Below are 12,023 nucleotides of genomic sequence, written 5' to 3' on the forward strand. Positions count from 1 at the left end.
AACTAGAGGATCCGGTTGTAAACTGGAAGCAAAACAATTTGTAGGAACGGTTGGAGGAGGTGGGCCAGAGTACGGCACGGTTATTCATGTATGCACACACGCACGGCTTCACTGCATGAGCCTTAGGTGCACTGATGTTACTCATAAGAGGTAAACACAAAATAAAGTCCACTCCAAAACGGCAAATTCACACTTACCTTTGGTAAAGACTGTGGAAAGCGACAGAGGTTTTGCAGCCAGTCTCCTCCAGCTGTCCTCACTCCTCACTGTTATTATAGCCATAAACTCAGGAGGAAGTATCGCAGCAGGGCTCATATTGGTCTCACTATTTAACAGATATTTCATGCCGCTGGACTTCTTTTCTCTGCTAAAACCAATAGCTCTGCAGGTGTTGGGGCAGGTAATTACACAGTAACTAGAGATTACTGGAGGTCCCTCAGTAATGAGAACTACCCCGGGGTCACAGCAAATTATTTCACCCCACAGTGGGAACTTCAGTCGCATGCTTTGACTGTTGAAGACAGAAGAGAGGCACTTCACTGACACTGTTGCAGAACACTTCATGAAAGTACCCAGAGAGTGGGACATCGAACATAAAGTTGTCTCACTGACAGTTGTTATGGTTTGCAATAAAATAACAAACAAACATTTGCACAAAGCAAGCCTATCCATTTTTCTATCTTGACAAGAATATTAAATTGATGATTCAAGGGACAAAAATGTTCTATTAATTTGCAATTAATCGTGAGTTAACAATGACATTCATGAGATTTATCATGATTAAATATTACAGACACTATTACACTATTACAGACACTACTATATTTCAAAACAGCAGACATTTTCACTTTTAGTCCAAGACTTTGAAAAGAATGAACTGAAATGCGGGTTTGAAAAAAGTGCCTGAAGAACAATAGCAACTGCAACACAATGATAGAGTAATTAGTGTCTAGTAGTAAACACTTAAAGTGGATGTGTCTGTAAGAGCTGCAGACTGGAGCCTTCAGATCTCTCACATTGGCAGTCAGGGCGCGTGGAGCGAGGGAGGAGCGCAGGAAATTACCAGTTGGTTTGAATGAGACTTGGTGCGTTAGTTGCGGGCTTGCTGCTGGCACCGGGGCAGGGGAGCACACTTCAAAGCAGCGGATAACACAGCTGTATGTTTGGGTAAAAGGAGAGGAAAGGCAAACCAATGATAAAGGCTGCAGCAGTGGCTCAGCAGTCCTGTGTGCAGTCCCCTATGGGGTCAGTGAGATACGGAGAGCACTTGAAACTTACATTTTACTGTACAATAAAAGAAAACTACAGTATATAGTTGGAGCTATAGAAGAGCAAGTTTTAAAAGAAACAGAAACAATTCACCCAAAATAACCAATACAGCAGGCAGATTGTTATAGTAGCTATAGCAGTCCTTACACTCTGCTTAATTACCTGACCGACAAGCTAATAGTTCCAACTAAATATGTAAAATGTTTACCCGTAGTGCATACATTTGAACTTTTTTAAATAATACAATAGGAATGAAGGCCTTTATGTTTGATTTGACCAAAAGGTGGTTTCACACTCCTCGAATAACATAAAAAAAATGATCATTTCATTATCATTATCATTAATTAGTTTTTAGCTAGTCCATCTGTCAGCAGTAAAACGGTAAAGCCTGATAAGTTGCTTAAAGGTACACTATGTAGCTTTTCTGTAAGCTTGTCTCTATTGAAACATTATTGCTTTTCTTGGAATGCTCCATAATATATCTTTTTCACAACTGCCGGAAGTCCCAGCCCATAGAGTTGTAGAACTTCTGGTTAGTGGTTTTCTCTGGCAAAATGTTCTTCCATGAAGAGTTTATCTTCAACTATCAAGATAACAAAGACAAAGGCTTAAAGGTGAACAACGACTAGTATTAGCCAACTACTTCTGAGCAAAACTAATGTTATGGTAATGAATAACGTAAGTAACTAGTAATTAATAATAAATATAAATAATTTCATACTGTAGATATTAGCATAGATAGATTTGTGCACTTCAAATGCTACAGATGTTCACAGATTACATGTGTAGCATTCAAACTGCACATATCTCTCTGTCTATGCTAATATCTACAGCATGAAATCGATGTTTTATTTTAATTATAAAGTCAGTCTGAGTTTACAAGTTACTTAGGTTTTATTCATTACCAAACTTACCAAGTTAGTTTTGCTCAGGAGTAATGCTAGTCATTGTTAGCCTTTAAGCTTTCGTCTTTCTTGATAGTTGCGGATAAATTCTTCATGGAAGAGTTTATGTCCTTTGTGGACCTTGTTAGTTGAAGATTTGGAGATGGGGCAGGCAGATTTATGAAACTGGTGGAGAATACGCAAGACATTATCACAGACATTTTGCGTTAGAAAACCATTAACCGAAAGTCCTACCATGCAGGACTTCGGTCCATCGTGAAAAAGGCCTGTATGGCATTAGAAGGCAGACAATGCCACTGGGTCTAGTTACTGGTCAGAGGTTTGCAAAGTCAACCCACTCACAACACGAATTTGACAATTTTAACATTTTTAGTACTGAAATTGAGTTGGATAGATATAGAAGTTTAATGTCTTAACATGGAACATTTCAGACAATGCAGAAACATCATAAGCAGGTTGTGGACCCTCCCTTCCATTTAGTTTAATTAAGATAAGTTACACATTGCACTTTTAAAGACTGAAAAAGGTGTGCATACTTTAAAAGTTACATTAGTATACAATTATCTTAACACAGTTTTGTTTTCTGTTAAAACTTACTGTCTGCAAAATCCTCGCAGGCTGGTAAAGTAAATCTTTCCAAGGCTTTTCCTTAATTGAGTCATCCACATGGTGAATAATGCATTAGGTAGAAAGAGTGTCTCAGTAGAGAAAGCGCTCTGTGATCAGCATTACTCTCAGTCACAATGAAGGAGGGGTGGCGAGAGCTGTGTCCTCAGTCTGCACTCAGGTGGAGTTTAATGTAGAGTCAGTGTCAGGGCATCTCTCCTGTGCACCGCTGTCTCCTGGGATTGGACACACTGACAACAAATAGGAGTCTGAGGTCTACTTCAGAACAGCTCGTAGTTGTGTTTGGGCTTTTTCCCATGTTCATTTTTCAGACGATTTTGTTAGTACAAGTTGAACTGTCAGTACCTGCTCCTTTAACAGCTGCGCTAAAATGAACAGAAGGCTCCAGATACACACTGTGCCACTGTGCAGGGCCCAAGTTCCACAGTCATTTTATTCTCTGTGCAGTACTTTGTACAGCTTTACAACGAGTTTTATGACAGGTAAGGTGCAATCCCATATTACATTACATTTAGTTACATTACATGTGTTTAATGATAAGTTCTGAACTTAATGACTTAATGATACATTTTAATTTGTTACTGCTTGTGAACATTGACAGGCTAAAGTTTTTATTTAAATCTGACCTTCCGCAAATAAGTAAGTACTTAAAACAACAAAGTACTATTTCTATTTTCCTTCATACATATCAGATGTAGTATCCACCGTCTGACCATAGCTTCACATGTATCCAGGGCTAGCAGTGGTCCTGTGGTGTTGTTGTGGGCTTTTTCACACGCTCGTCCCTGCTCCTGACTCACACGCCACACACTCATCAGGCCTAATGCGAAGAGAGCGACCAGTCAACTCTTGCCTCAGCACTGGTTGCTGGTAGCAACAATCTTCTATCATCGTTGCTGCCAGAAAAACACTAAAGTGGGTTACGCGAGATGAGAAGCCTTTGCTTTCCACTGTGCTAGTCAAAGTAATGCTTTTCTTCTAAATGAGGCAAGGGCTCTGTCGGAGTTTGAACAGCTGAATATGTTTTTCTTTTTCTTTTGTAATGTTATTCAGTATGTTTAACCTTAATTTCAGTTCAGTCTTTATACTATACATGCAAACACGTTGTATACATTAAATCCAACATTAAATATGAATGAATGAATGGAAGATAGTTTTCAAAGTGCTGTATTGTCAGTCTGGCCTTAGTACAAAGCTGTGTCTCCAGTGTATCGAGGCCACTGCAGCACATCACTAATGCTCATCCCTTGTGTAAAGTACAGAAGTCTGTTGGACCTCTTTAATTATTCAGTGATAGATTAGTGTGAGAATAAAGATGGATCATAACAGGAGGAGGTATAAAGCACATCCCTATCTGAAGTAGCTGGTTTACTGTAATATTGATGAGTTAAATGCCTTATGTTCAGCTGTATATGAAACACATGTTTAAGGTTTGATTTGCTTAGTCTGCCTTTATGGTGTGCTCATGTATGGCAGATCAAATCATAGCTATTCCTTTTACACAGTCTAAGTAGGACACATCTTCAGACCTGCTTGTAGTTGTGGGTGTTTTGTTATAAGAGTTGCAGAATGACAGCACATATAGTATGTTGGTGTGTGGAGGCATATATACATACGTACTGTGCATATTGTGTATTTCCATTTTATTTTTACATTACTTATTTAAACTGGTGCATTATTCATTACATTGACTTTTTTAAAGCAAAATCTTCTCCACAGAGTTTAAGGCACTCTTTATGATTATTCAATTTTCCTTTCTGTTTTGTCTAAGGTTCCTCTTCTCTGTTTATAACTATGCTAAAGAACTGCTCTTCCATGATTAGGCTTGTCATGATAACAACATATGAAGTGTGATATATTACTGTAGTAAATAGATGATAAATGATAATATTAAAACCAAACAGAATTATCCCCCAGAAATTATTCAGAATGTGTGATGTGTTACAATGACAGGCCTATCCATGACCACAGCTTGCACACTGTTTCCCTTTTGTATATTCAAGCTTGTGTTTTACTTTGGACATGTTTAGATACATTTTCATTGAGAAAGAAGAATGTAAAACAGTCCCTTTCAAAGCACTTGCTGTTATTCCTCCCTGGACTCAGTAGATACTGTTGAATTTGTTCTAGTCCCTGCCATGCTTTCTTTGCTCTGTCAACTCACAATGGGAAAGCTGAGCCGCAGCGGTTTTATCCAGATAAAGTTAAGACGTGAGACAATAGGATGGCTGAGAGAAGCACTGAGAATATGCTGTGGTACAAACTGATACTTTATACAGGAAAAGGGAATGTCAGGGTCCAATATGCTCTGACCTGTATGTGGTTTTTAGGTGTACAAAATTGGATCTGATAGGAGATGTTTTCTTATTAGCTGCACACGAAAAAGCGACTGTAATGGCAGTGTAGCAGGAGTGGCGTCTTGCTGAGAGATGCTATCACAGAATGAAGTTCGATCATTTTCCCTCGTGTTCTTCTGATAGCCTCTATTCCTCTCCATCTCTGCCAATACAGAAGTAACAAATTTACCAGAAAACTTTTTTGCCCACTGTTGGTCTTGTTAACATCAAACCAAGACCTAAATTTCTCATTTTTGTCTTATTTCTTTTTTCATCAAGTTCTGTTATGTATTTCATGTATTTCATAACAAAGCATCAGCACACAGTATTTGAGTTTTATTTTCTAACTTGGTATTTTACTTTAATGGACTTGTGAAGTGTTAACATTTTAAGATGTTCTTTTTAGTGAGCTTTAAGTTTAGCTGCCAAAATCAGACAATTAATTCTTATTAAAATCTTATGTATACTTTCATTTTTTCTCTGAAAAATAAGAATGCCCTTATGTTGACGTGACATTCAAGCTGATTGTGATACAAGGTTTGATACCATTATGATATTCAAAAGTAATTCAACACAGAATAATAGTTGTTTTTTTGATGTTATCAAAGAAACATACCAGTTCTAATATAGATCAAGATCATTCTGTAATTTTTAAGGAATGGTCAAATTCTCTCTTATTTATGTAATGTATGTCCGTATTGATACTTGCTTATATGAATTTTGATACTAGGGGGATGAAAAACCATCAATTAATTTATATCTGGGTATTGATTAATTTGACAATAGTAGCACCTAAATCAACAAAATCTTTTTGTTTTTTTTATGCCTCTCTAGATGCCAAAGCTTGTCCGGATGGTGAATTCATGTGTGCCAATCGAAAGTGCTTGGCTGCTGTGTACGTGTGCGATGGTGACGATGACTGTGGGGATGGCAGTGATGAACTCAAATGTACCTCTCCCAAAACCTGTGGACCCAACCAGCTCCGGTGCAACAGCTCCGAGTGTGTGCCCCTGATGTGGAGCTGTGACGGAGACCCCGATTGCTCGGACAGTTCGGACGAGGGACCAGAGAGATGCGGGGGCGAGGGTGTCCCGTACATCAACAACCGAAGAGCCAACTGCACCGAGGGGGAGTTCAGATGTGCCAATGGAGAGTGTGTGAGGCTGAGCTGGAAGTGTGATGGAGACCCGGACTGCAAGGACAAATCAGATGAGATAGACTGTCGTAAGTAGACATTTTATATTTATTTCTTGCTGTACGTCAAAGGTTAAGATCTGTGTTTGTGTGTTTGATCTGTGTGTAACCAAAAGCCTGTCAGATCAATGGAAGTAGATTTATGAGGACTAACTGCAGTTGGAATGACTCACATATGGGAAGATTTATAAAGCCGAAAACATAAACTATTCATGGCGGGGCCTCCAATATTAAGTATCATCATCAAAAAAAAAAAAAGATTTGTCTTTCCAAGCACCAACCGATGTATAAGTAAAAGTATATAATGGGACTATTCCAGGACTAATCTGGGCTAAACCAGGTCTAAAAGTAGATTACATCATTTCCACTGTAGTTTTAAACAAGTTATTGTCCAAAGATAACTGGAAGTGGAAATGCATGAACAGACATACTGTATACTGAAGAGCTGTCCAAGTACCACCAGAAGTTTGAGAAAACACTGATCTAGACTAAATAAAGCTTTATTTACAAATGCAAAAATATCAATTTGTTGATAAAGCTGATGAGAGTAACTTGCTATCTTTCTGAAATTAAAAAGACACTCAATAATCCTGGTCTCCTGGTGTCAAACACCAGCTTCTGTTGAGACTACATAATACATGTCATTACACAAAAATGAATCCATGGATTACTATAACTGACACATTAGTCATCCTGGCTCATCCAGTGCTTATAATATGATGATGATTTAGTGATGTACAACATTCAGGAGAAATGCATTGGACCACTGGAACTTACGAATTCTGACACATTCTTAATTTTTGTTTAGTCTGAACCCATAATACTTTCATAATAAATGTTAAATACTGTCACAAACTGGTTCAGGTTTGGACAAAATGGAGTCCACACATGCTGGGGTCGTCAGAAAGCCAAAAAAATGTACCATGTGACCACCAGGCATGTTTACTTGAGAAAAACATGTTTTTCCTCTTGCTTTGTTATCAATTGACTGTGCTCCCTTTGCAGTGTTTAAATTTATTTGTGTTGACAAATGCCTGGTAAAGATGTGGCCTCATGATAAAACAGGTTTTGCTTATTAAATGGTCATGGCTGAAGGAGTCGCTGTCTTCGTTCTGTCTGTGAATCTGTGATAGTTGTAACATTCATTATCAAGGCGCCCACATCTAACACCCACAAGTGTCATTAATGCTGCTTCTACAAGGGATATCTGTCTTGTTAGGTTACCGAGAGGTGCAGACATTGTTAGCTTCCTGTGGGGCCATGGTTGTTATAAAGCAGCCATTTTATTTTCCCATGTGTGAAATAACCAGAGCATGAAACACTGACTTATTTGCAAATCTTCAGATCAATCTTTTAAATTGTAGGAAAAGAAAATGAGTTTTTGAATGTGTATGTAGTCCATGTCTGCGGTTTGGCCATTTCAAAGAACTGGTCCAAGCTCTATCCTATTACACCCCCTCTGTCCTGCTTGCCCAGTGATAACACTAAATCATGCAGCCCTCAGCCATGTATATTGCCTTTTAGTGCAGTTTAGAGGAGAGTTATATGGGCACAGGGCCGATGTTGATGAAAAGCTTCTTCGAGTCTGTGTTGGTAATGACATTTTCTATGGCGTCCACCTGCCACTCCAGTCTGTGTAATATGGAGAATCATTTGTCATATACAGTAGGAGTAGGTTAACTGTTAATGTAGCACCACAGTGTTTTTAAACTCCACACACCTTCACTAGAATCATTTGGATAATTTCAGCTCTGGAACTGGCAATCTCTACTGAACTAAAGGTAAAAGGTAGCTGTTAACTTGAAAACTACCACTACGTGACATCACAAGGTTGAGCTTTGGAGATGCAGACAGACTAATAAACCAGAATTACTTGTGATTACTTGTTTGAACATGTGTGAATGAAACAAATAACTCCAGGTATGTTTTTGACGAGGTAACAACATTATCACAAGAGTCAATTTTGTGTGATATAGATCCTTTAAACAAAACCAGGAATTTAGCTCAAGGTTGAAGCGAAAGGCAGTGACAATCCAGAAACCTGTTCATTTGCACTTTGTAAACATCTGGCAGCTTCTATTTGTGGAGTTGTATTGCACACAATGGTAGGAGAACAATTGTTTCGCCTTAGAGAGATTTTCATCCCAGTCTCTTTTTCGTCTCCACAGCCCTACTAACCTGTCGTCCCGATGAGTTCCAGTGTGGAGACGGCTCCTGTATCCACGGCACCAAACAGTGCAACAAGGTGCATGACTGTCTGGACCACAGCGATGAGACTGGCTGTGTCAACGGTGAGGCTTTTTACCAGTAGTGCTCTACAGTTTCTGCATCTGAATTTATGAAAAAGGTGGTTTATTTTGGATCATAGTATTTTGTGCTTTTTCTGACTGGCTTCCTCTGTCTTCAATGAATAATTTTCTGCAGGAAATTAAACCCTTCTACTGTGAAAATGACATACCTGAAAATCATATTACATTTTTGGTGGCTGAATGTTTTTGTGGCTTATGAAATATATCTGTACACAGAGGCAAATTTTCATTTCTATTTTTCAGCTACAAAATGTGAGGGCCCCCTGAAGTTTCTTTGTAAGAATGGAGAGTGTATTGACAGCTCCAAGGTGTGCGACTCACACAAAGACTGCAAGGACCGATCGGATGAGCCCAAGAAAGAATGTGGTAAGGATCAGAGCTTTTGTATTTAAAATATAGCTGCATAATTCTCGTCTGTTGTATATAAAAGGAATCTGTGTATGTTTTAAGCAGCTCTTGTAATTGTGTCCACTGAGGAAGTTTGTTTCTCTGATAAAGCTCCTCCATACACCTACATAATGGCTTTTGACTGAAGGAGCAAAAACAAGGAAAAAGTTTAACTTTATAAATCCACTGACAGCATATTTGCCCTAAATAAAATTAAACACCTGTGCACTAAATGTGTTCACCATCACTTAATGAGTACAGCATACACAAAAAATAGGACTTTGTAAAAGATCTGGCCTTTTACTGTCCTTGGGGTGACATTACACAGCTGAAGTAGATGTGTGTCAGTTCCATTGCCCATAGCTAAACATGTAACATGGGGGCTGCTCACATCATATTAACCAGGAACTAATATTTATGAAGGAAAAATGACAGCTGGCAGAGTATACCGACCTTGAGCAGGAGAAGCATGACCAAAATGTCTATTTCAGAAATCTGCAAATCTGCTCTGCCTCTCCCATGTGGTGTGCCCTCTGTCCATCCATCCTCCCTGTCTCTGATTCCTCTTTACCTCGGCTCAGGTCCTGTCCACAGCTCATTAAAGCCATGTCCACACACACTTCGCTCATCGCTCAGCTCACTCAAACGTTCACTTGCAAGATGTTCCCCTCCTGGAAAAAATAATAATTTAAAGAAACAATTCTGAGGTGAAAGAATTAAATGTTAATTCTTATTGCAAAATCTTGTTTTGTGCACTGCCTTATTAGTGGTAATGGCCTTCTGGATCATTCATTTACCTCAGCACCTCTTAGGAGCAAACAGGAAGTATAGGAAATATAAGGGTTACCATGGTGAAGACGGAGGCGGAGAGCTAACTCAGACATCATATTTATCTGCTCAGAGGACATACTGTCTGCACCTGTACAGCACGAGTGTCCTTGAAAGCAGAATCCACTGTACACTTTTCTATACAGTACAACTCATATCTTAAATAACTCTATACATTCTACATCTATTCTGCTCCTATCTGTGGAAAGAGAACTGAGAAAACTGGAGCAGTGAGAGTGACTTGGCTGTAGCCTTTCCAGCTGAAATGGAAAAAGGGATTTTAAAGTTGGCATTTGCTGCCCTCAGCATCCACTTTGAAAATGTGCACAAAATGCGCTCTGACTTGGGCCACCTTATATGTTTATTTATGTCCTAGCAGCTAATCTGAAAACATTATTTAAAATAACAGTTCAATCACGAATATCTTGACTTCTGGTAAGGTAAACAAATGGGAGATTCTGCACTCATAAATTCTACAAAATAGCTTACCTGATCAATTTGCATCTCATCACCACAGCAACAGTCAAAGGGAACTATGTGTTATTTCCTGATAAACTTTTTTCCTGCTTGGATTTATTATACAGCTTCACTCTCTCTAGTCACACAGTAGACAATGCATTCTCTTAGAGCCCAAAAGCCAGTGTTTAATGAAATTCTGTTCTGTTATATTTTTGCTGCCTAGTCATAGAATGTATTCAATTCACACATTAAAAATGACCTTAAACTCTGATTCAGTGACTCTTCCGCTCTCTGCTCTGAATCATAAACTGTGCTGGGTATTTCCACATCTGTCAACATTTAGTCCTTTTAGTCCAGCCTTGAGCTCATCACCAAGACCTGCTTTAATAAAAGTGTTGTTTTTCAGCTTTAGATGCACTTCACTGTTTAAAACTCATAGTTACGGATTACAGCATTAATCTTCTCTTATAGTTTTTAAAGTTCTTAATGTTTTGTGTCTTTGGTGTTTGTGGAAAATATGAGATAAGAATTCGAGTGCATGCTGAATGAAAAACCACTAAGATAAAAACATTACGATATAAATCCTTATTGGCCCGAGCCTGTAACAGAGTATCGGGTGAGGGCTATTGCTCTTCCCCTGTTTCTTCTTCTCTATTATTATTTTTCTTTACAAAACCTTGCAAAAAATGTCCTCTTTCTTTGATGACTTCTGATGGCCACAGGCATTGCCCTAGAGAGTTTAAATTCAAATCACAAATGATTTGATCCTGGCCTGAACATAATGCATTATGAAGTTTAATACAACTGAACACTATAGCGCCCTCTACCATAGACATGAAATGTCAGCATTATTGGATTTCTACCAAATTTGGGTTTACAATCTAAGCATGACTACAAGCAAAAAAATAAATTATGGACATGGGGCATTTTTCACCTTTGGTCAGCAGTTGAGCAAAGACTTCCCAAAAAATATATTAAAAAAAAATCATAGACACACATGCATAGTCCGATTCAAACTGAATCACTAATGCATGATCTCGGCTTGAATATACTGTAATACACTATAAAGTGTTAGACAAGTATACACTGTAGCTCCCCCTGCCATAGACATGAAACATCAACATTATTGGACTTGTACCAAATTTGAGGATTAAATTCTATGAATGACTACAAGCAAAAAAATATATATTATGGACATGGGGCACTTTTCACGGTTGATCAGCAGGGGTGCAAACAAAACAAAAAAACAATAAACAAATGGAAACTACAAACAGTAGGTCATGTGGGTGGGGCATGTACATGAGTGACTTTAATTAATTTGTTTTTCCTTTTTATCTAGGGTTAAATGAGTGCATGATCAACAATGGCGGCTGCTCTCACGTATGCATGGATCGACCAATTGGCTACGAGTGCCAGTGCCCTGCAGGTTATCAGCTGCTGGACAAGAAGACCTGTGGAGGTAAGTGAAGAAATATTCACAAGTGTTGCCTATGGCTGCCTGAAACATTATGCAAATATGAAGTAACATTCATTGTGGGGGGTCAGGCACTTGCTTGTCTCTATGGAGATGCTGTTGCTTTGCTTGGCATGTGCAACAGTGTGGCATTTAACAGATCTGTCTAGCAAATATTCAATTATGTGTGTTTTATTGCAAAAAAGTTGTAATGTTAATGTGCTGCAACTCTAATGTCTGGTGTCACTCACAGACT

The 12,023-nt window shown here is 38.6% G+C and overlaps 1 protein-coding gene across 1 annotated transcript in view; it reads left to right on the plus strand.

Annotated features, from left to right (window-relative positions):
• The window catches only part of LOC110173414 (low-density lipoprotein receptor-related protein 8-like), a 65,280-nt gene that overhangs the window by 41,078 nt on the left and 12,179 nt on the right, over positions 1–12,023 (plus strand). Inside the window, exons 5-8 of the mRNA XM_055151936.1 lie at positions 5,972–6,361; positions 8,500–8,622; positions 8,884–9,006; positions 11,654–11,773. Of these exons, the coding sequence (XP_055007911.1) occupies positions 5,972–6,361; positions 8,500–8,622; positions 8,884–9,006; positions 11,654–11,773 (756 nt within the window). The remainder of the gene's footprint in view (positions 1–5,971; positions 6,362–8,499; positions 8,623–8,883; positions 9,007–11,653; positions 11,774–12,023) is intronic.

The sequence above is a fragment of the Boleophthalmus pectinirostris genome, unplaced genomic scaffold, assembly GCF_026225935.1.
Source record: "Boleophthalmus pectinirostris isolate CB_2022bp ecotype Guang Dong unplaced genomic scaffold, ASM2622593v1 HiC_scaffold_16, whole genome shotgun sequence".
Classification (NCBI taxonomy): Eukaryota; Metazoa; Chordata; class Actinopteri; order Gobiiformes; family Gobiidae; genus Boleophthalmus; species Boleophthalmus pectinirostris.